General features: G+C 34.9%; 1 protein-coding gene across 1 annotated transcript in view; it reads left to right on the top strand.

The window, feature by feature from the left end:
- The window catches only part of DOK6 (docking protein 6), a 143,612-nt gene that overhangs the window by 95,386 nt on the left and 22,034 nt on the right, over positions 1-26,192 (top strand). The window contains exon 6 of the mRNA XM_014938635.1: positions 4,538-4,655. Within this exon, the coding sequence (XP_014794121.1) occupies positions 4,538-4,655 (118 nt within the window). The remainder of the gene's footprint in view (positions 1-4,537; positions 4,656-26,192) is intronic.

The following is a 26,192-nucleotide window of genomic DNA, read 5'->3' as shown; positions in this document are numbered from 1 at the left end:
TACTGCCCACTACTGCTTGGGAACAGTTTTTATAGAACAGGTCTATGCCATAGTACACAAGGTGATCATGTGACAACAGTATCTGCTTCTGCAAAAAAGGCAAACATGACACTTTTCCTTGAAACTCATTTTAAAAGAAAAAAATACTTCTTCCCTCCTGGTTGTTCTCTAACTCACCTGAAAACTGAGCTGGTACCTCAGCTGATGCTAACTTCTAGATTGTGTGATTCTTAAACTCTAATTCACTATAGATACCAGTGAGTCTGTGCTATTCCACTGTCAGATAATGCACACTTGAGAAGTGGGATACATTTCTTAACCCCACTTCCTCTTCAAGTCATAATACACAAAGCAAACTTCTTTAGAGTTATAAAGAAAAGAAAATCTAGTGATATTTAATTCATATTTCCAGACTACAATTCTCGTTAGTCTTCTGTGACCTAGTTCTCTTGCTGTTTATTTAAAGACTCTAATGAGGATGTGAAATGAGCCGGAGTTTTTTATCTGTAATAAACTAACCTATTTCCAGAGCATATCTGCAAAAAACAAACTGTCTTTATTGCAGGCTAAAAATGGAATTAACTGTACATTGTTCAGTTCTTCTCCCCAAACCAAAAGTATTTTCTGTCACCATCAGTGTTTTGACTTTTTTAATGCAAAAAGAAAATGATAGAATAATATGCTAAACAGATCAAAGCTCAGAACCCTATTACATTTAACAGGCTCCATTCTTGGAGTGGTATTCATTATTTATATCAGAATAACAAATCTATTTAAGTCAATGGAGATAGCCTATGGGAATTAAAAGAAAATTTAACCCTTAAGGTATTATCCCTTAAGGGTTGACTGAACCCTTGTCTTATGAAAGAACAATAATGAAAAATATGGGGAACTTCTTACAGTGACACATTTATAGATTTCTTTTTCATTTCTATTTTAATCAAATAGCCCTTTAAAAATTACAAAGTTGTTTCTGGCAATGCAATGGCTTCATATGAGTTAATATTTTGGATATTTTGGATTTGGACATCGGATTTGGGTACAAGAAAGAAAGGTAATGCCCACCATGTAAAAGGTATCTTATTAAAGAAAGATTCTGAAGGAAACTGGAGGAAACCTAACTACTAGGTATTTCATGTCAGATAACAAAAACACTTCAATGGTGAAATTTTGTTTATATTCCCACTTAAAAAAATCTGTGAATTGATGTTTTGATTCATACATTTCTACTTTATTTTCACTCAAGTTCTAATTACATCATCATTTTGTCCCTCTGAAATTGGGCAAAAAAGTCTGGATTATGTTTTGCATTTCCTGAAGTCTCATCAAATATTTGTAGCAACATCATTCTAAACGGATATTTCATTTCATGCTATATTAATATATTGTATGTGTTTAATTTTATATACTGCTTTTACTTCCCTCTATATTTCTACTCCTAGATACCAAAGTTTAAGGTCAGTTCATATATGCAAGATTGCACAAAACCTCCAGTGAAGTCATAGATTGATTTGAGTTAGAAGGGGCCTTTAAGATCATCTAGTCTAATCCCCTGCCATGGGCAAGTACATCTTCAACTAGACCAAGTTGCTCAGAACTTGATCTTAAATGTTTCCAGGGACGGGGCATCTACAACTTCTCTGCACAACCTGTTCCAGTGTTTCACCAACCTCATAGTAAAACAATTTCTTCCTTTTATCTAGTCTGAATCTAGCCTTGTTCAATTTAAAACCATTACCCCTTGTTCTATAGCATCAGGCCCTACTAAAAAGTCTGTCCCCATCTTCTCCACGCTGAACAACCCCAACTCTCTCATCCTGTCCTCACAGGAGAGGTGTTTCAATCCTCTGATTATTTTTGTGGCCCTCTTCTGGACCTGCTCCAACAGATCCATGTCTTTCCTGTGCTGAAGACTCCAGAGCTGGATGTAGTCCTCCAGGTGGTGTCTCATCAGAGCAGAATAGAGGGGCAGAATTACCTCCAATTCATTCTCAGATCAGCCAATAATGTGTTTTTTATATTGATAAAAAAGATTTAAAGTAAAATTGTAGCTGATAGTGATCTAGCAGTAAGTAAAAATAACTTCTTGCACAAATTAATGTACTATTAAATTATCATCCTTTATATGCTACACAAGGTGATAAAATCTTTAAATATGTATATGTTTCTAATTAAAAAAAAAATTGATAATATATTCTTAAGCTTTTTTTTTTTTTCCCCTAGGATGGTATTTTCATAAAATAGAAATTTCATTTTCGCTCTATGGAGTCCCTAAAGAAATGTAGTTTATCTGGTCCTGTTGTAGTTAGCATATGGCAATACTTCTTGCCCAAAAGGTGATATCAGAAGTTGTTCTTTAATTAGAGAATCTGAGGAAACAAAGGACTGTGAAAGCTCTCAATGTGATCTTCTGCGCTAGAGCAGTTCTTATCTTATTTTATTTTATTTTATTTTATTGATTCTTTCAAAGCTTCAATGAGTGCTTATAAAGTTCTTCTGCATTGGTGTTGGTCAGATCAGGCAGGAGTTAGTCATCTCAGACCAGGAATAATGATATAACTTTAACTACTGCAATTCAGTCCATGGATTTAGCTTTGAGATAATGAACCATAGTCTCTTACTGGAATTATTTTTTGTTTGTTTGCTTTACTGGAATTATTATTCTGAAGAATGCATACTAATAAAAATATTGCCTATTACCTAAAAACTAGAATTTACCTTTTCAGTGAATAAATTATACAAAAATCATCTGTGTATTGAAGTTACATGATTTTTAATAAATTTACCCTTGCTACCCTTGCTATACTAACATGGTAAAATAACAGATTGTTTGGTATTGCCCTGATCTCCACAATAAAGGAAATTTTCTGTATCAATTAACTTTAAATTCTCCAGTGTTCCTAAAAATAAAATTCCCGTGATACGGCTTTTGAACTTTTTTTAAAGGAGGAATTGTTTCTGAAAGTTCTTTACTTTGTACCAAATAGTTTCCAGTGATGATCTGCACTGCTGACAAATGAAATGTAATATTTGGCTATAAATGCGCAGAAAAGACATTAGCTGTAGACAAGGAGTAATTTAGATGACAATTCTCAAGAAAACAACAGAAGTAATTACAATAGATTGATCTGACACAAAATATCTGCAACACATCAGTGTGCGTTAATACTCTAAAAAATTGTGGATCTCTGGGTGGATACTGTTTATAAAAGAGGGCTTTTTTATTACAGAATAGCATGACTTCGTACAGATAATTTTTTTTATTATTATTTGGCATTATGATTCTGAATGAGAACACCCTAGAAGGTAACCATTAGCCTGCAGTAAATTATCCAAACTTTGAATACCTTCTGCTCTGTAGCTGGACTCTGAAAATGTGGGTTTCTAGGCATACCCTTTCCGAGTATCACACAATTTCAGGAATGGCACCAGGATGTTAAGGGGGTTTCTACTCTAAATCTGCAGACATAGTTGATTCTTCAGTGTTAATCCTTCCAGACATCCCCTGAAGAAATTACACGCGCCGCAGCGTCACCATGATTTGTTATTCCTGCAATTGTAGATTGTGGATATTGTAGATCCTGCAAATTATTGATCATGTTTTATATTCTGTTAAGCCAGGAGTACAAAAATTTTGCAGATATGTTCTCCTTTCTTCCAGACAGACAAAGCATAGGTCATACAGGTACATCCAAAGAAATTGTCAGGATATGCAGTCCTTCATCTTTTTTTTTTTTTTTTTTTTATATTTTCCTGATGCTTGTGTTGGTCCCTTAGATTTAAAGAATAATTAGAGCTTTGGTCTTTTTTTTTTTTTTTTTTTTTTTTTTTTTTTTTTCAGTAGCCTAGTCTTGTCTTTCATTCACATCATGCACTGGAGACAGAGCTCTTTTTATTAAAGTTTACATTCCTCCTGTCAAGTTTCTGTGCCGTAGCTTTTGTACACGTGGACACTTATCATATAATTGACAGTTTCGGTTACATGAAGTCCTCCAGATTGGGAAAATTTTTCCTTGAGGCTGTAACCTGCTGATGATGATGAGATGCCTCCACTTGAATGAAGGATTAAGGTATTAATGGCTCCTCATTGCTAATTCTTTACTGCTTGTCTCAGACTCTCTCTTAGCATCTTCTGGATATTCAATGCAATATGCAGGTTAAATGACCAAAAAGAAATGTGGTTGTAGAGGGTTTTAAGATTTCAGTTATATGTTAATTCTTCATTATCTTAAAGTTAAAACAGACAATAACAAAATCTTGGTAGCAATAAAAATAGCTGTAGATAAACAGGGACGCATTCCTGTGTTTCAATATTAACCTGTGCTAATGAACCTTTATACCCAAATACACTTTTGCAGATTTTTCCAGTGCATTCACAGTGCTGATGTTTATAACACAGTTTCAATGATGGTATAAAATCTGTGGTAATTCAGAAAATACTATCTTCGTAACAACATTGGTTCAATTTACAGTTTTGAGATTATCTATCAAGTATGGTTATGAGTGATTTTCCATTTATGTTTGCTTTGGTTTTTAGCTCCAGACCAGTCTGTCTGAACCAATGACATTATCCAAGTCGATCTCACTTCCCCGTAGTGCATATTGGCATCATATCACCCGGCAGAACAGCGTTGGAGAAATCTACAGTTTACAAGGCAAGTTCCTTATAAGTAAATGTCATGTCCATTAGCTTCTTTCCATTTGACCAGAATTCATGCAAATTGCTTTTTATCTGCACTGGCTGTTTTCTCTCCATTTCATTTTATCAATTGTCAGGAACCTCAGCAGGATTCCCAAATTTCCATAAAACAGGTTTCTTTTAGTCTTTTTGTAAACTAATGGTGAAAATTATTCCCAAAATCACCACATAAAGCTGGAGAGACATTTTGGCTCCATGTAGCTTCTCAGTGGCTAATGAATGTGAGGTTGTTTTAGTATTTTCTTCCAATAAGACTGTGTATGTATTTAGGCAACCTCAGGGTGCCCAATTAAATCGACATAAAGTGGCTGTATGAGTTGCAAGATTAAAACAAAATAATTCTAGGAATAAGAGCTATTCTTGGTGAATTTACTTGGCGAATCATACACATAAACGGTTGTTTGGACTAACAGGACTTGTGTATATACATATCATTGTGTTTTGTCTCCAGTCCTCTTTAATATGTTTAGATTCTAAGCTATTTGCTTAAGACTTTAAATGCTATAATTAACATAATTTGATGATGATAATGAAATTGATTTGTATCTTTAAGAAACTGAAATTATTGTTACATTTAAAATTTAGACCTTAGTTAATAGTATTGTTTTCACTTTTAAAAAATAACAACCTATCATAAACATAGTCCTTTGTATTACTAGGAAAGGGCTTAAGGACTTCATTTCACTTCTCTCTTAATAATCTGTTTTCATAAGCAATTTACATTTAGATAGGAGGTTAGGAACTGCTCACAAACAAGAGTACTCAATGCAAGAATATGTTACCTGTTTTCATGAAAATAAGTGAAATGCATTATATAGATGAAAGACATGAAGTATTTTATTCTGTAAATTATCACATAAATTAAAATCAGCAGCTGAGCTGTTAATTCAGTGGGTCACTCATTAAAGGGTACAGGGTTTGTTTCCCATCATCCCCCATCCAACAAAGACAAAGTAAACTTCTAATCATGGTTATAATCTTAAAGTTAAATAACAGTAATGGGAAAAAAGAACATTACCTTCCAGAGGTTGTTTTATAATAAAGTTATGCTTGTAGATCATCTTAAAAATATTAATCTTACCACTGGTAGCTTTTCATAAACACAATAAGAATGCAAAAAAAAAAAGTTTATGTGTAGACATGTTGGAGTACCTGTTCTTATGTCTTTGATGGGTCTTTCCTTTGGCAAAAATATAGTAAAGGTGTTATGATATGCATTAAGTGAGACAAATGTATAGAACATCGTTCCTTCTCTGCAATCTACTGTGTTTTACAAATGACCTTTGCAATAAAGGAAATCAAAACTTGGTATATCAATTAAAAGCTTAATTGGCTTTGCAGGAGGAAACATATTGGAAGTGTATTACTAAAAATGCAAGAACTTTACTTTTCAGAAGTATGCAGATTTTATTCACACTTCCACTGAAACATGGAACTAATGAATATTTCAGACCGTAAGATTGTCATTTTTCTTATGTGTATTATGATGACTGAAACTTGAGAAAGTGTAGCTCATTTCAGGATACACTAGTTCAGTTTTAACAGTGGGCTAAGAAATGCATCTAGAGGAAAATTTTGTCTCCTTCTTCTTGCAAAACTTTTACATGCAAGAATGTTATTCATCATCTGTAATCACCTTCTGCTGCAATGACTAATTAAATGCAATGTACTTGTACAGAAGCTGAAAGGAGTGCAAAATACACCTTTTCCTCCTAATACCTGTTGGTACTGATAGTCTTTGCACAGCAGAAACCTCCCCGTTGTCAAAGCATCAGCCCACAGATGCTTCATAGATGTGGGTGGAAGGTGGGTAGCAAGGAAGCAGATTGCGAGCATCACTTCAGCCCTCACCTTAGTACAGCAGCCGGCTGAGAGGAGCTCTTGCAGAGGGAAAAATCACTTGCTGCCACTGTGATCTCCTCTGAACCTGAAAAGGTGTATTACACCTTCAGAGAGGAGACATTTTCTTTAGAGAATAATCCACCAAAATCAGTTCTGCACTTCAGGTGTATTTATGGCAAAGCTTTTTACATTCAAGAAACAAATTACACATTCCTCTGAATAAAAAAACACATAACAAACTCTAAAATGAAATAATTGCAGTGGTGTCTACCTGTATTCAGATTACTATCAATATCAGTAACAATGCAACTCACTGTTAAGTACAGTGTAAAAGTGTCTCCATTGTGGCAATTATTTCAAACTTGCAATCTGAAGTGACTAGAATTTAATTAATAACGGTTGGTGATGTATAGGGAGAAATGAATATGTGCTTATATTACCTTAAGTAAATTGGCTCTTTGGGAGTTATTATGGGAAAAAAGAACATTACCTTCCAGAGGTTGTTTTATAATAAAGTTATGCTTGTAGATCATCTTAAAAATATTAATCTTACCACTGGTAGCTTTTCATAAACACAATAAGAATGCAAAAAAAAAAAGTTTATGTGTAGACATGTTGGAGTACCTGTTCTTATGTCTTTGATGGGTCTTTCCTTTGGCAAAAATATAGTAAAGGTGTTATGATATGCATTAAGTGAGACAAATGTATAGAACATCGTTCCTTCTCTGCAATCTACTGTGTTTTACAAATGACCTTTGCAATAAAGGAAATCAAAACTTGGTATATCAATTAAAAGCTTAATTGGCTTTGCAGGAGGAAACATATTGGAAGTGTATTACTAAAAATGCAAGAACTTTACTTTTCAGAAGTATGCAGATTTTATTCACACTTCCACTGAAACATGGAACTAATGAATATTTCAGACCGTAAGATTGTCATTTTTCTTATGTGTATTATGATGACTGAAACTTGAGAAAGTGTAGCTCATTTCAGGATACACTAGTTCAGTTTTAACAGTGGGCTAAGAAATGCATCTAGAGGAAAATTTTGTCTCCTTCTTCTTGCAAAACTTTTACATGCAAGAATGTTATTCATCATCTGTAATCACCTTCTGCTGCAATGACTAATTAAATGCAATGTACTTGTACAGAAGCTGAAAGGAGTGCAAAATACACCTTTTCCTCCTAATACCTGTTGGTACTGATAGTCTTTGCACAGCAGAAACCTCCCCGTTGTCAAAGCATCAGCCCACAGATGCTTCATAGATGTGGGTGGAAGGTGGGTAGCAAGGAAGCAGATTGCGAGCATCACTTCAGCCCTCACCTTAGTACAGCAGCCGGCTGAGAGGAGCTCTTGCAGAGGGAAAAATCACTTGCTGCCACTGTGATCTCCTCTGAACCTGAAAAGGTGTATTACACCTTCAGAGAGGAGACATTTTCTTTAGAGAATAATCCACCAAAATCAGTTCTGCACTTCAGGTGTATTTATGGCAAAGCTTTTTACATTCAAGAAACAAATTACACATTCCTCTGAATAAAAAAACACATAACAAACTCTAAAATGAAATAATTGCAGTGGTGTCTACCTGTATTCAGATTACTATCAATATCAGTAACAATGCAACTCACTGTTAAGTACAGTGTAAAAGTGTCTCCATTGTGGCAATTATTTCAAACTTGCAATCTGAAGTGACTAGAATTTAATTAATAACGGTTGGTGATGTATAGGGAGAAATGAATATGTGCTTATATTACCTTAAGTAAATTGGCTCTTTGGGAGTTATTTAGCAGTCGAATTTAACTTAATTAGTAGTGTGAGTTGATCTGATAATGAGTATGCTGTAGAGTAAGAAGGTAGGGGGTTTTGTGGTTTTTTGTTTGTTTTTTGTTTTTTTTTTTAAAGACTACATTTCAGATGAGAAAAGGCAATTCAATAAATGGGCACTGGGTTTATCATCCTCCATCTGCCCATGAAAACACTTACATGTAAAGACCTGAAAAGATTAAAGCACACAATAATACTGCAAAAAGAATACAGGTTGCACAAAATATCCCAAAATGAGGTGGGCTGGTTTCTCTCTTTATACAGCTTTTCTTCCATTTGTGTCTTCCCTGCACTCTTTCAGTTCTTGATTGCACTGCTAAGATAAAAGTAGTAATTTAGTTGTCTAATTAATCTTGTCAATAGGAACAATTTGGTGGTTGGCTTTTACTAGTGTCAGCATATCACTACCAATATTCAGCTCCAATTTTACCGTATAGTGCTGCAGGTCTGACAGAGTTTCCATGCATGATCTGCAGCCACTGTAGAGGTTGTGGCATGGGGCCCCATTAGCTGACACAGTGGTGCCCTTTCAGCTCTGTGCCTCTCCATCTGACGTGACATCGGGCATATGGCAAGCCCCACCACTGCACAATAAAAAGAAAAGGGGAATTTCTGCCATGTTAGAAAACAGCACAAAATTTTTACGGCCATCAGGTTAAATTTCAGCTTAATCTTCTGTGTTGGAATGATTTCATTTAAAATCCCATTTGATACCCAGGGCTTTAAAAATCACAATACTTCTTTCTAAAGAGTGCATATTAATAATCCAGATCTTGCCTTTAATTACAATTCAGAAATGAAACAGTGTCCTTACAGTTTTTTATCATAAAATAGTTTAAGTAACAGAGAAAAAAAGAAAAAATAATTACTTATACGTTATTTTTTGTGCATACATAAGTCCTACATGAATTGTACATTTTCATGACTAATAGACAGTTTTATGAAGGATTAGAGCCCATCAAAAGATAAACTTTCATTGATATGTTATGCTCTCCTTTATATAAGGATTTACAAAAATACAAGCCAAAAACAGCCTTGTGAACTGAGGTCATTGTTAAGGAGAATAACAAGAAAGACTTATAAGCATAAAGAAAAACTCTTGGATGTATCCTCATAACTCATTGTTTATTGTTATTACCTGTTTCACAAGAGATTAAAAATTGAGAAACAAAGCACATACCTTTTTATGCATCAAAAGATAATAGATGCTCTTAATCCATTAAATATTTTAAAATTTTGCATTTGAGGCTTTAAATTTGTTTAGGAAGAAAAAATGATTGCAGATTGAGTTTTCAGCTAGCTAAAAGGTTCTATTGTAGTTCTTGCTGTAGAGAATTTAGATAGTACAAATTTTAAACACATTCAGTTTGGATATTATTAAACAAATAAGGCCAGGTAAAATTTTTATGTGGAAACCTGCATTACCTTTTTGTATTGCAGTTATTGAAATCCCTGAGGACATTATGTTCAGAAAATCTAATTAGAGTCTGGCCTTCCTCCAAGAAATTCAAAATTAAGAATCACTTTCAATCACCCCTGTTGTGTTTGAGTCTGGTTTGTATTCCCTATTTGGACTTCGGTTTTGCCATTCATACACAAAGTGGTGAACAGCTACGCATATAAGCAATTCTATTAATTTCTATGAGAGTACTCATGTGAAGGAATGTGTATTTGTATAAGAATTACACCAGCAACATCTTACATGTTTTCCTCTTAAAGAGAACAGTAATGTTTTTTCCACAGTAAATTGCTAGTCACAATTTCCTTATCAGAAATGCAAATTTGCTCTTTCACAAATGTTCACCACATTTTGTTGTAAAGCCATAGCAAAGTAATTAAATTCCACTGAATGATGCCTGCAAAGAGCTAGAGTCTCATGTTTTTAAATTTAGTGAGGAACTTTGAGAAATAAAACTATAGTCTTCAATAAGGAGAGACTTAAGTTAGAAGCATCGCTTTTAAGTGCATGTCAAAATCAGAAACACGCAGAAGTAAAAACGTGAATGAAGTTTCTAGGAATTTTGCCATTGATACAATTGTCTTTTGTATTGCATGTTAAAGATGCAGGAAAAATAAATCTGCTTTTGCAAATCAAAGCAGAGGGAATCTCTGGCTCCTCTTTGGCCTTGGTAAACAAGTCTGCATTGCCCCTTGTCTCTTGGCGTTGTTAGGTGAGAGCTCACCCTTCTCTTGTTTTTGGATATATTTTAACTAGAATAACATGTAGTGTTAACCCATTCAACTAAGAGGTTTTGTATGTAAAAGGGAGACAAGGTCACACCCAAACAATTTCTCCCAGCTACATGTTTCCAACCATTCCTTCCAGGTAGAAGTTCTAATATGCCATTAAAAGTAGTCAGAGAATATTCAAGTTGCTAAGTATTTAGAAGGGTTTGAATCATCCTTTTCAACCCTCCTTAGGCTAATCCTGCAGGAATTTCCTATGTCGGCTTCTGCAGTTTTCTGCAAATTAAAGTATGCAAAATGAATTGGAGGACATTCGTCATTTTGGCATTTCCATTGTTTGTTCATGTGCCCAGCAATAGAGTACAGAATCCATTTCCCCATCTAATCTTGATGCCAGAATAATGTGAATGACATAAAATGTTAGAATATATCTGTTATATAAAGCTGATCACTCAGTAATGTTTCACTTAGTGTCTACCAGCAGCTAAAACTGAAATGTTTTATTGCCTGCCACCTTCCCATTTCCTTTGCTGAATCTCATCAGGACTCTCACATTAGTAAATGAAGCCTATAAAATTTGAAGTATGAATAAAGGACACCTGAAACAGGATACTTACTGAGCAGAAACTATGTAAAAGCTACATTATTTAAAATGACTGTATTATGTAGCTTCTCCAGTCTTATGCAATAGATTTGATCCTTTTATTTTGAGCTTTGAAATTCTGTACAAAATAGTGCATCACTGGACTGGTTTTAAAATGGCATATTGGAAATGGGAAGTGTCTTAGAAACTAGTAGATAAGAACCTTTTTTTGTTCAACAGTGATTGTTATAGCTAATTGAGAGCATTACTGACAAGCCCTAAAGAGTATCTTGACATATTCCCTTTTGTTCTGATAAATGGTTGCTGAGGTAAGAGGTTCTTGCAGTTATGAGCCATGAAAAATAGGGGGGAAAAGCCAAATAAGATTAATAAAGAATATTCTGTTGTCAAATTCAGAAGTTCTGATTTCATTTAAGCGCTATATTGTGATACCCTTTCTCTCAGAAGATGATCCTCTAGTGAGATCACTTGTCAATGAGGTTATTCTGTGCTAGACCAGAAAGTGTGGAAGTCACTCTAGTCTCAAGTTAAAACTGAAAGCCCAGTGTAAGAAGAGCAGTTAAATACTGGCTGATTGCCTCATCTCCTTTCCAAAACCCAACAAATGTAAGTTCTTTAGTGCAAACTACACAAAGTCTTAGTTATAAATCTATTTTTATGTCTTAGCTTAATGACTTCATGAATATGTGATGGCTCTAGTTTCTTCCTCACCTTTAGCATGGGAAGGAAATCAAGCATTGTCCCTTGCTTAACTTACCTGAAATGAGGAATCTTTACTCTGAGTTAGTTTAAGACTAACTACTGTTATGCTACAGTCATTTGATCTCTCAATCGTTAAATTCAAGGACTAGCATTGTATCATGAGACCTGTAGTTCAGTGAAAGAATATGTGTAGTGGGAGAATAGGAACAAGAATGAACAAGAAAGGTTTGCTATGTTATAACAAAGAGAAAATTGAAATACTTGTCAAGGGTCAATTTTGTGAAAGCTGCTTTTTTCTATTAAATCGTTTCACCAATAAATCTGGACTGCTTATTTTGTGTAATCTTATTTTGTGTTAAGTATGTCAAGAAGATTGTCGGTTCATTTTTATAATTTCAAACCAATTGAAATATTTCTCTGCTGACAAATCAGATTTTCTAGTCAAATTATTACTCAAAATCATGGATGCATTAAACCTCCTTTAAAACAATTTGGGGCAGGGGAAAGCCTGCATATTTGTGAAAAAAGTACCTGGGCAAAAGGATGGATTTTCTGTAGTATCTGTTTGCAGGAACTGTTCCTACTTCATCTTCTTTCAATAATTATTTTTTAAATAAAGTGAGAATTATTGAAATTGATACTTCTATAGAACAGGTTCACAATTTTTTTTATAATCTAGAAACAATGTAATTTTTGAAAATAGGCTGTGTAATGGGAAGAGTGGGGACATTAATAATACCAGCTTTGCCAGCAGTAATGAGGAAAGAAGTCAAGATCTACGATTTCAAGTGCAATTGATTGTGTTCTACTTAAGTGGAAAAAAGATCCAATCCAACCCCGCCCTTCACATTCTAATGTTTATGACATAAAATGGGATCGTATAAATATATATTTAAGTGCTTGTCAGAAGTGACATAACATTGACCTAGCTGTCTGTTGTTTCGTTATTATGAAGTTCAAAATATATAGAAAGAATATCCTAAGATCTCAAATACATTAATTCTATATTTCTGTAAGATTGTCTTTTAGGTGTATCTCACTTTACTAATATGCAACAATATTGAGGTGACATTTGTGGTACGTGACATATAATCTGCTGTTACTAGAGACCTATTTATTTTCATGGTGAGGCCAATTTAGACACAATGGACACCCTACTCAGTATGTTCAATTTAATCAAGCCATAAGAATATATTCTTTATAAATCCATAGTGAATTTCAGCTGCACAGAACTGATTAAAAAATCATAGTATTATTCAGTAGAGAGAGAAAAAAATGTTCAAAAAATCTTAGAACATCTTTCATTCTCTATTTGTTCAAAAAAGCCTTTAATCTTGGTGAATTCTTATATCCTGCCAACTTTTTATTTGATCAAAATGATACATTGTAAGAAACTAAGACAAATTTCACAGAAGTAAGAACTGTGAATAACAATGACAATTTCCTCCCAGTGCACAGTTTGCAAGATTTCACCAAAGTGAAAGTTTTTCTTCTTTTCCAAAACTGAAGTCTGCCAGCTCCCTGTTTGAATACTAGAAGTTTGCTGGATACTTATTTATCCTTCAAAATTCTTTGAAGATGCCTTTTGGGAAAGGATTTTAATCAAAGGCTTATTACCCTGAGTTTAAGAAAAAATGAGACATTCTGTTTTAAAGCTATATGGGAGAAAGGAAAATGCAGTACCAGACTGGGAAAGAGATAAGAGAGAAAGGACTTGGTAGAAACCAGAGGAAGGGTGGGGTTAGCAGCTCAGTAGTGTATAACTGCAAGCTCTGGAGTTTACATTATAAACCTTCCCTAGGTCTAACAAAAAACACACACGCGAAGATTCAGTGTAGAGTAGCAGAGCAGCGTACCATAAAGACATATCTATCCTGAGTGCAGATGGTAGAGGTGAGGGCCCAAGTGGAATGAGGCTTTTCACTGTTCAGTAATAAACACCTTAATTGGAGAGTGAGGCTGGAATGAAAAGGTCCTTACTATTCTTTTTAATGACTTACATATTTATTGCTGTTAGGCCAAGTTTACATGCAGCAGGACTGTGCAGTAGTTATTTTCTCTGACCTGGTAGTGCACGTGACACAATGTGGCACGTGTCGTTGTGTTCCCAGCAGCATCCTGTCTCCTGTGTGCAGTAATGCCACCCCTCAGCCCAGCTCAGGGAAGCAGAGGAAATCCAGCAGCGTGCAGGCTGAGGGAGGCACGGCTTGTCTCCCTGTGCTGGTGGGGCTGCTCTGCCCAGGGGCTGTGGACTGAGCAACTAAGGATTCATCTCCTCTCTGCCTCTTGTTCACCTTGGACTTTCATCCTTAATCAGGGTAGAAAGCAGGGTCTTGTGCAACCTTCCTCTGTCGCTGGGCATAATCCTTGGTGGGGCCTGCCACTGCCAGTAATGAGACCCCTTTTTCCTCTCTAAACTCTGTTGAACCCTATGTAGCCACTGCAGACTGTTCCCAAAGCTGCTTAATATGAGCTGAACTAGGTGCAACTGATAGTCACTGTTATGCACTCAAAGTAAAGCATCTACTTTATTAATGGAATGCCTAGCTGAGAATTAGCTAATTATGCACAGGTGTGTTTTCAACCTACAGAAGACACATGGGCAGTTAGTTATATCTATACCACTGTTTTTATCTTTCTGAAATATAATTAAAAGAGGATTTTGATTAGTTGTTTGGTTTCAGCTTCCAAGAAAAATTCTCGTCCGCTGGCTTACAACATTGCTCAATGTTCTTGCATTTCACTAATTAAGCAATTAAATCCCTCAGTTTTATTCTTTTCCATACTCCTCCTGTCTAAAATTGTCGTTACTGAGTATGGTGCTTTTTCATGGAAGTTAGTGAAAACTGCGTGAAGCAAGTTTCCATTTTTACCTCATTTTGCTACTTTTCTGCACATCTGTATAAATAGATAACAGTAACAGAATGTTTTCTTCCTAAATACCTATTATGGACATGCCAGAGTAGCACCTCTGTGTCTGTACACTTGCCTACTTTTTTACTAAAATAGGAACAAGTCTTGCTTTTTAATAAGGTTTCTGCATGCTGTGTTAGGGTGTCTAATGGGAAGCTGTCAGATTTCCTAGCTTCTTGGTCATGGACTGATGGCATCAAACCAGGAACACAGGTACCCAAATGTGCTTTCTATCTTCTCTCTTCATGTGTGAACATCTCAGGGTTTGGCAATATTGTTGATGAAAGTATGGTTCAGAGCCTGTGCTGAGGCTTAAGTTTTAATTTGAAAAAGCCTATTCTCATTTTAATTGTTATAAATACAGCATCGATTTAAATGATTGATTGTTAACAGGCTTTGGCCACTTGTTTTTTATCCATTATTGCTGTTATGTTCCAGGATGTCTCAGCAGGTTTGCAGGGCTTCTGTTTGTGAGGTGACAGTGCCATCATCATCAAACATTTGAAGTCACAAGCTTTTTATGATGGAAAAGATAACCTGTTCTAGGTTACAAAATTGAAATGTATTTTATTCAGTCTTGTCAACTATCCCATTATTCCCCATTCATCAGAGCAGGTATTTAATTCTGAGAAATAGCTCAGCAGTTTTTCATCCCCTTTCATGCCTCTTATAGAAACACTTTCCTCTGATCAAGTACGTGCGTTTTGGTTTAAGTGTCGAGCTGTTTGTGAAGAGTCTTGTTTTTCTCCTAACCGTCACCATGTACTAAGACAACCCATTTTTAACAAATAAATGCAGGGAAGGGGGACTGGCAGGGGGGAGAGGAACAGGGCCAGGAGCAGCAAATTGTGAACATTATCATCACATTTTTCAGTCCTAATACGTACTAGTTTTATGCACTAGTAATGCCTTTTGACTCTCTAGGATACCGATGAGAAGGTCTCTTCTCAATGCCCGTGACTGCAAAATTCATGTATCTTCTAGACCATACATTTTCTGTTCATCTAGAGTAAGAATGAAGAAAAGAGACTTTTCTTGAACTCCTTCATCATTTTGTACTATTTCCTGATTTGCTGGCCAGCACTTCAAAGCAAAGAACTACTCCATCTTGTGCTCATGGATTGGATCAGCACCAAGGTGCCTTAGGACTAAAGAAATACAAAGAGGGGCTCAAGATGCCTCTTCATGTATTCTTATTACCTTCAAACCTTGTATCGACCTGTAGGAATTAGCCATAAATTTTGCAGTGGTGTTTATTGTGTAATAAATTACCAAAGAGGGGGACAATTTAAGCTCTTATCTTCAAGGTGTGACTGGTTTTTCGCTTATGCTGCAGTAAATCAGGAATGTTGCCAGGGACATGAATGACATTATGCTAGTGCATAACTACTATAAAAAGGGGACATGAACAGAAAATTTAAAATCGTATCATTGTTGTGAATATAAGATACTTAGTCATTTTTTTATTTAAAAATTCAAAACTACACAAGATGTAAAAGAAAACCTTCATAACTAGACAAGAAAGAAAAGTTAATTTGTTGTTAAGGAATTGGTTCTCAGCTATTACAAGTCATCCTTGCTCATGGAAAAAAAAACAAATTCTGCTGACCTAGACAAGATGAAAATTTTTCCCTATAACTCATGTCCACAGAGCACTGTAGCATAAACAGGACCCCCACTTTTGAGCATTTCTTCAGTGGCCCATGTAATTATGTAGAGCCTTCTTGACTGAAGCTAATCTTTATTCCGATAGTCATGGATCTCTGTTGGATTTTTACATGGCAATGTAGATGTATTTTATATGATAAAATATCTGCACATTTACTTTCTTCTAAAAAGTCAGAAAAGAGAAAGAAATCTATTTTCCTTATTTTTTCTCATTGATGTGATTAGCCAAAAAAAGTGAAACCTCAAAACTGAGAATATCATTGCAACTGTGGAAATGGTTTAGTAAAGCCTTCTCAGTACCATCACATAGCGTGAAATTGTCCCAACACATATACTGTTGCAGTATAGGTTAATACCTAGAGAATGGGTCCATACCATTACCCTGTCACTAAAGCCATATCCAGCCTCAACAATAGGAAGTGATGATGCCCTTATCTCCCTGAAAACAGCTCAGTAGGAGCTCTAAAGCCAAACTCTGTGAGTTGCTGCTTGAAAGTATTTTTTATCCAGAAGTGATAGACAGAATTAGCTTTGAACCCTGCTTTTGCTGACCTCAGAGGAGTAAATTACCTTACTCTTAGAGGAAGTATGACTCACTGTCTGAATGTTTGCACGGTGTTTGCAGGTTTCACCTGTCTGGAGGAGAATCGTTGAAATCCAACAATTATTTCCCAATAATTATCTCTCATCTGACAGCCAAGCACTATTCTTCAACAATGATGCTAGACTGTATGCCCAATTTTAGTCTATGCCATTTGAAATTTGTTTTTTCCTGAAGTGGAAGTGGCTGCTGAAGCCATTAAGCCATCAATACAATTTTTCATAGGAGAAAATTATTCAGAATCAGGTCATAGCATTTTATTTGCAATGGAAATAGTTATATGTATTTCCCTTACATAAATGTACTTATAAGAATGTTTTTTCCAGATAGTTATAGATGTGTTTTTTGTCTGGAGTTATACTGACAGGAACTGAATGCAAAACTCATTGATATATCAATCATTCCCCAAATATCTTATACAAAAATGTTAACAAGGTTTTTAAACCTACACAGTGAAAAAGTATTATGCAGATCAAAATGAAATATATGATTGTAGATAAGATGTGCATGGTAAGACAAACCATGTTACGAAATGATCAGTTCAGCATGAAGAGTTTCATATATTATCATACATTACTTTTGGATGCATTGTTGTAACACATGTTATTTCAATGTCTTCTAAGCTATATAGCTAAAATGTATCAAGATGTGTCAGATACTGAATATGTACATTATAGGTCTTATGAATTGTATATTCAGTTCTAAAAAACTGCAAATTTAAATCCAACTCACATCCAGGTGCTTTTTCTCATGGAAGTACCTGTTAGATCAGAAATATCATTTAGTGAAAATTGGAGTTAAACAGAAAACCATGTTACCTATCATACATTTTACATATGTTTATCAGACTTCACAGACGTAAAATGTATGGCCAGGTACAGCATATTATACATCTCCTTAGTCCTTCTGTGTCTAAGTTTTCTTTTATGAGTTGCCCAATGTACAGTATGTTCCTGTTAAAATCTTTTCTCACTTCTTTTCCGTGTAACATTGTCTTTATTTCTCATAGATCATAAGTGGATTTATTCCCTATTATTCAAATGCTTATCATGTCTATGATATGCAAATAGTTGGTGACAATTAGATCCAGCCTTCCTGGTTATGTGATAGAACAAAATGAGTGCCAGATCCCAGTCTGTTATAGATCAGCATAGTTCTGCTAAAGAGACCTCTAAGTGTGTTTGCGAGAGATTCATATTTCTATTCTTACTGCTTAATAGATCAGAAATGTTTATCTCACCACAGTTAAGTATCCTTTATATGTTAGTATTCTTTACTTGTACTATCTGCTCTCATAAATACAATGTTTAATATTTACCATTTTAATGTGCTAAAAATATTTTTCATTTGAAACTCATTTTTGTCATCCTAAAGTTTCCTTTGCTAAGCAGATTAATTTATGTTTTGTTTTGTATGCCAAATCATGTCTTAATTTTTTTATGTTGGCATTATGGCTATGTGCAAAATGGTATTGCTGGCAAGTATTTGCTGTGCACTAAATCTAGTGTTTGTGGAAAGTGTAATAGACACACTTACTGCCACATGACAGCTTGAGGCTTCTTTCCTAAGCACTGACTCATCACGTACAAAGACAAACAGAGAGATTTTCTGATCTGGATGATCACAATGAAAGAAATATTGTTATAGCAGTATAGCACCATTAGACTGAAATGGAAATGCCTTTGACAAGAGTTTTCCATAAGGTAATAAGGAATTCATGTCTTTTGTATTCGCTATGACCATCAGCACACTGAAGAATAAAGTGAAGGAGCAAGGAGAAAGTCCATGTTCAATAACATTAATGGGCATTGTTAAGTTGAAAAACTTCATGTCTTCAAATGTAAATTTAATGAAAGATATTATTGGTTGGTTTGTTTGCTTGCTCATTTTTAATAGGAGAAGAATCCTGCAAGGATTTTGATGCTCAACTTAGAAATATAAATTATTATAAGTGGTAGCAATGTCTTGATTAAAATATTGCCTTGCTTACTTATGATTCTTTTAATGCATGGAATAGGACTGTGATTCAACAAGGCAATAAATCCAATTTTTAAGTGCTTACTGCTTGGTAAGAAATGCCATGGCTATGTGATTCAGAACGCTGAACTCACACACTCTTTAAAACAGTTCAAATTTATTCAAAATATTTTGATAGATAGCTTTGTGAAGGCCAACTTTATGCCAAATTAGATATCACTTGAACTTGATATCGAATCAGGTGTTGTCTGTACTCTGGTTTCTGGCATAATGCCAATTGAAAGGCATATGGCTAGCATAAACATTCCGCTGTATGTTCTCACTTACTCAGCATAAATAAGCTCCTCTTCTGAGGCCTGATCTAGATTCAGTCTGTGTGATGAAATGATGTATCTGTGCCTCGTTGGCATTAAGACCCATGATCCAGACCTCCGTTTTGAATTTTTCTCCTCACTGCTACAGTTGTGGGACTCAGGTCAAACAACTCAGGTTCAAAGACTAGATCTGCAGCAGGGATGCAAGAGATGACACACACATTTATGGACAAAATGTAACTGGCTCTGAACCAGTCTAACATTTAAATTGCCCTAAATCATTCAGATGTAGATTACTTGTTCCTCAATATTGTAGGGGATATATGTTACCTTAGGCTTCTGGAGGGTATAAGTCCCTAAATAGAATTCAGCACTGATATTGATTATAGCTGCTCATGCAAGCTGAAGGTGTGACTCCTGGGAAAGCAGACAAATGCCTTGAATTCTCACCAGCTAGGAGTATAGTGTTAGTACAGAGAGTACTTTAAATACTGCAAAAAAGCTCTCTCAGGCCTTCTCAAGACCTTGAGGAAAAGGCCTCATAAAACAATGTGAGTACCTGTGTCTATGTTTTTTATATAGACCATGTCCATGAAAAACTGAGTATTTTAAATTTTTTCTGTATTTTTTATAATGGATTTCTGTGATAACCTTTTTCTTCCCTCAATCCTTTTCTCAGTTCTCATAGTTTATGCTGTGAAGTGGCATCATTGAACTGGCACAGATAATACAAATTTCTTCCTTCTGGAAGAGAGGGGTAGATAAGTCATGTGGAAATTATTAGGAATAGCTTGTTTATCTCTGAAAGTAGTTCTTTTTTCCCACTGAGAAACAGGGTGATTTTGAGAAATATTATACACAACCATAATTGCAGTTTTATGTACTTGATTGGGATAAAGGATGTTAGCCATTAAACATTACTATTGCCTGATTCTGAAATCAAATAATTGTGCTGTGATTCCTTATCGTGATTCCTCAATAAACACTTAGTTTTAATTGTTTTACTGTTACATTTTTACTACTAACACTTGTTTCACTAATATGAAATTTCAATGTCATCATTTTACTTGAATATCTGAGTCAATTCAAGAAGCCAAAAGTAGACAAAAAATAACTGAGATACCTCAGGATGGGAGGCAAGGGGAGGCGGGAGTGGGAGGATGTTTTCTGAGAAATTTTTTCTGGAAAGAGAACTTTCAAAAAGTGAATAATCAATATTATATTGGGTTCCTCCTACAGCAGAAGCTGTGTGCCAAGATTTAAGCTTATTTTTTAATAATTGCTGTATTTTCATGGCTGGAGAGTTTCAGTTTGGATCTGAGCTTCAGCATCTTAGGAGAAAGAGGAAATGCATTAAACTCTTTTCTTTTGATTACTAATTGCTTAGACACAATCAAACAGTACACTGTATCTACAGCTTATCTTATAGCTAGTAACAATGAGCACCTTTATGTTTTAATCAAACTGCAGCAGGGCTATATAGTCTAACATTTATAGACTAGAGAAAGGAGTGTGTTTAATATCACAGACTTTTGTAATCCTTTTAAAAATACTGAGTGAAGAAGGAGGTGAGGTTATATTTTATAGTGACTGAAAAATATGAAACATTTTGGTCTCTTCCCTGGAATGTTAATAAAAGCACTGTAGTGACAATAATATATAGCCTTTTCCAGGATGGAAGGAACAGAAACGTATGTTCTGCCTTCTGGCAAGAACAATGGTTAGGCGTTTTATCTGTCAAACCTATCTGTATATGTAGTACTTCGAGAAACATAGTATCTGTGTATTGAAATATGGAAACTTAAATGAACAATTCTATAAACCAAAGTCATGGTGAAAATAAAAAACATGTTCAGAATTATATGTGTAATTTCTAGGAAAAGGAAGAACATCAGAGATGTTAATTTTATATCCGTTATCTAAATATTAAGTAGGTTTTTATGTGTGTATATTACACAGATGGTGCCCAAAGAAGAAATTATCTTTATAAAGGCACTATTAAATAGCTCAAATTTGACAGAAGGTTCTGCATAGTAAAAATTATTACTGGATTTCTTCCAGTAAATTAAAAGTTTAAATACAAACTTTCCTGATTTTTTGGGGGAGCTTAATTTTTTTGACTTTATGTTGTGAGAGAGTGGCCACAAATAATATAACATTTTCAAATATTTTGAGAATTACAATCAGTATAATCCAATATCTTAACAACCAACAGCTAGAAATGAAAATCCATTTCTAAAATATTTTTTAGAGAAAAAATCTAGGCAAAGAGTGTATTCTATTAATATCATTAAATTGGTTGACTCACATTTACATTTGTTTATTTTACAAATAAAATTAATTTTAAAAGTCATAAGAAAATTTACTCTAAGCTGTTTTTCAACTTTGAAAACTGCTTGTCTTTTGTGAAATATAGATCTGCTCATAACCTTATCTTCTCACAGTGCATACATAAACTAACTCAACTCTACATTTGTATTAGGCTAGACTTATGTTTGTATCACCACTTCATTTTCTTATTTGTTGAAATAAGACATATGATTTCGAAGTGGCCTTTTACTTGATATTTTTACACTTTGATTACATTCGTGTTCTTTGTCTTGCATTTCTTCTAGCAACAACAATCAAAACCAATTTTGGTCCTCTGAAAAGATGGATATACTTAATTTTTTGTTAGTATATTTTCTGGTGATAACAGCTTTGTTGTTTTCAGGATTGCATTTAACATGCCAAGGAGATTAAGCACTATCACCATACAAGAGGAACTAAATGTGTCTATGAACAAATTACTTTATTAATAATCGTTCTTAAAGGATTAGTTCACACACATAGATTGCAGTGAACATCTGGATCATTAATCAGCTTCACCAGAAATATTTTAATTATTTTAATTTCCAGTTGAAATTTCCTAGCAAAAAGGCAAAGAAGTCATACTGACTTGCAACCTCTGTCCTCACTATGATTTGAGACGTGATCCACTGATCTGTTCTGTAACTTAGTGGCAGTTTAAATAAAATAGATTATAGATTTATAATCTTGTTCACTTTATTAGCAAAAGCCATCACTGTGTACAATAAAATTCAGGCAAAGACAATAACTTAAAAAAAACCAACCTGTCACAACACAGTCAGATCTTTATAAGAGATGTAGAAAATACAGTCATGAAAGACTCAGATGAAAGGGTGAATGAATGTGGGAATAGTGATACTCATTTTTGTGCAAATTATCTCTCTTCTTTCTATTAAGTGTACTTTTTTGTTGTTCACATTGTATATCCATACAAGAAACAGTTATATTACTTTATTTGCATTTCTGTCATTCTAAATATAATAAGCTTACAGTGAGATGATATAATAACTCATAAATGTAATAAAATCATAACCTATCATCAACATCTATGTGGTTTCAGACAAAACTATAGAGTAGATATGATGAGAAAAGTTTGTGACACAGACACTTGCTGAAGTGGCTGAAACAACTGCTTGGAACAGAGGCACAAAGATTTTACCCAAAGGAGAGGCACATTCTGCACTCACCATGAGGCCAAGAGACATGAGTTACTTCTATGAAAAGGAGCAAGTTAGCTGAACACCTTCCCATAGGTCAAGAGACATGCTAGGTTTCACTGTCACATGCACAGTATGTAGCTATGGACTACAATTGGAGGACCTAGGAGCTATATTTATTGTCATTATTGCCACTGAATGACAAAAAAATACATGTGTACAAGAAAATTTGTCTTTTGCCCTAAGGAGACTTCAGGTCTTTTGTAAATGGAAAATAGCTGGTATTAGGTCAGACCTGAGATATGCTTACTTTGTGTGGAAATTCAATGTTTTTTGATGGGAATAAGGAGGAGTGACCTCTACCAGAAGTTTTTATATTCAAGTGGACTTTTATACAAATTTCAGATGTTAGAATAAATCAGTGGATGACAGAAGAGAGGAGCATTTGAAAATGCAGGATCAGGATAACTTTTTAATCTGTAATTTATCATATTACTTTTGCAAGCTATGGAGTAGATTATTTATTCTCATGTTGAAGAGAGTTTTATTTTTCTCAGAGTTTATTTTCCTTCTCACTTAGCTGTCCTCAGTCCACTACGAGAGCTCCTCGTTAAAGATGACTTTATGAAATAAATGTTAGCTGTTTCCTTTGCTCCCAGTCTATTAACTGCTAATGAGTAAGGGAGGGTTCTAATGTCTAAATAACATCTAACATCTAAGCCATCAAAACAATGTATGAAACAGTCAGTTTCTAAAGACTACAAATGTGGTCCCTCTAGTAATTTGCAAACTTGGCAAAACTAATCAGCTCATAGACCAAAGGCCATTTTGTGATCAGGAGGGACAGCAGTTACAAGACTGCTTAAGTGCATCCATATCACGGTTAAAGGAAAAGGTCAGTGACATAAATACTCCAGACAGAACTTCATACCACTAGACATTAAGCCTTTAAAAGGAAAATGGGATAGGCCAAACCTGGGGTGTGTGTTCAGATATTTTTTTTTGTGTAACTACACAAACACAAATTTGTATTAGTATTTACAAACCACAAATTAAATCTATTACAGAGCAGCAGAAATACTGTAGTGCAGCAGCTTATGCAACTTGTACTCTGATTCAATATTAATCATTATTAATCAGACTCATTCATAAACTTGATGGGATTGGTCTATCTATGATGCTGAAAAAAAATGTATGCTGATGACTGCATACAAATGAATTTTCTGCCTGCTCAAGTGCTGAACCCCTTCCCAATCAAAAGTGACAACTTCAAAGGAATGCCTTAGCACAAAGGTAACATGTTTGGTAGGAGAAGTTGACTTGTACTCACTAAAACTTTGTGACAGAGGAACAGAGTTGTTAGTTTTCCTGTGCTAACAAAATTCCATCCAGACTGTTCAGTTAACTGAAATAAGAGTATCTGTTGAGATGGGCTGTATTTCATGTCTGTATGTATTTTTACTATTCAGAAGAACTTTCCAATGTCTATCTTTATACTTTTCTTCTTCTCTTAGAAACTATGATGATCTCAAGTGTAGCACAAATTCCTTTTTCCTGGAGAAATGATTTACTATGCATTTTTACATGAAAGTAGGCATTTCTTAGAGCGGGCTTATCGTAGTTCTGCATGTAGTCCTGACAGTGGGAGAACTGCTATTCCCTTAGCAATACTAAAACTACAGTGCTGGATTCCTCTTCCATAATTTTAGCATAACAGAAGGATGGAGACATTAATTTTCTGGTGAAAATTTTAGAAGTTTAAAATATTCTTTCTTCTACAGGCTGTGAATCTAAATGCAAATGCCTGTGCATGTTTTCGTTCAAATTCAGAAAAACAGAGCATAAGAATGATAATTTTCATTTCTTAGCATGATATTCCTTCTTTAAATTGTTATGAATTGTCACATGAGTTGTTGAACAGGTGCATTGTTTCATTTCACACTGCTAAGTCTTAGCGTTTTGTTTGTATGTGTGGCCATACAGCGCTCCTGGTTCAGTGTTATTCTCTGGCAAAGTATGTAGGAGAGAAAACATCTCTGCTACCATTCATTACTTTCCATTACACAACTCATTCTAATTGTTCTTCCTGCTTGTTTAATGATACAGTAAAAAATAGATATTATAATGCGTTCAGTCTGTATTCTTATGCAGTATATGATATCATAGGGACAAATTATCATCCATTATTAATGTTAGAAAATGGTGGCTTTAAATGTCCTCCTTATTGAATACATTCTCAGACTTTTAACTTCCTTCTAGAAGTATACATGATGGATGATTCTGCATTTGTCTGGCTGAATGTAACCTGAAAACGTAAACGCATTTCAAATTGGAATACTGTGCCATGTGACAAAAAAAAAAAAAAAAAAAAAAAAAAAAAAAACACAAAAGAAAAAGAGGGTATGTGAAGACTGGAACCATGAGGTATACGTGGGTTAAGTACCAGGACAAACTTGTGAGGTAGGACGCCTGCCCTGTGCACAGGAGTGTCACTGCCCACCTGCAGTGAAAGACACATTTCCTAAGGACAAGCTTGGGACCCTGGTGGGGTTCCAACCTCTGACCTGCATCTCCTGTTCTTGGACAGAAAGGGGACCTCATTGTAGCATTTAAAATTGGAAAAATTTGCCAAGGAAAAAAAAAAAAAAAAAAAAAAAAAAAAACAAAAAACCAGAACATTTTCTAGGGCCATTTATTTTCTAATGAGCCTAACTAAACATGGTATGGCTTCAGAACAAGGGAATTAAGATCCGATGTTCAGTACAATACACAACTGGAGGACATGAAAGTGTCCTTCACATAAGCAGCAGTTGAGGCACAGAATCCACTGTCTTTAAAAATAATCCTACTACAAGAAACTATATTCCAGTGCAATTGCAGTTTGTCTGAGTTAGGTTTGGTAAATTTAATGTCATCAAAAGTGGTAATTTAGGATGGGGGGAACACAGAAGTAAATGCCACCCAAACTCTTTGTCTTTTGTAGTGCCATGCTGTGTCAAGGCCCTCCTCTACTAGAGGAAAAATTTCCTCTAGTGATGAGTAATGACAAATATTCTTTTTGTATGGTCACAAGTCTTTGAGTGCCTTCACTATTTACCTTGGTAGGAAAATGGCAGCTTGGTTTGTAGCACACTGAAAACAGTATCCTGTCTCTTCCCTGAACTAGCAGAGATTGCAGGGAAAGACTAAGAGATTCCCTGCTTTGTTACATTTCTCTATCAAGGTAATCTCCTTTAAAATGGATCCCTGGGCAGCCACCAGCTGCGACAGTCTACAGCAGCAGCATAGATTTAGCACAAGCATGTATAACTTTTTTCCCCCCACCAAATTCCCAGAATCATCCAGATGTGTCATT

Source organism: Calidris pugnax, unplaced genomic scaffold (genome assembly GCF_001431845.1).
Source record: "Calidris pugnax isolate Ruff unplaced genomic scaffold, ASM143184v1 scaffold13, whole genome shotgun sequence".
Taxonomy (NCBI): Eukaryota; Metazoa; Chordata; class Aves; order Charadriiformes; family Scolopacidae; genus Calidris; species Calidris pugnax.
Note: the sequence above shows the minus strand (reverse complement) of the source record. Positions and strands in the feature narration are given on the sequence as shown.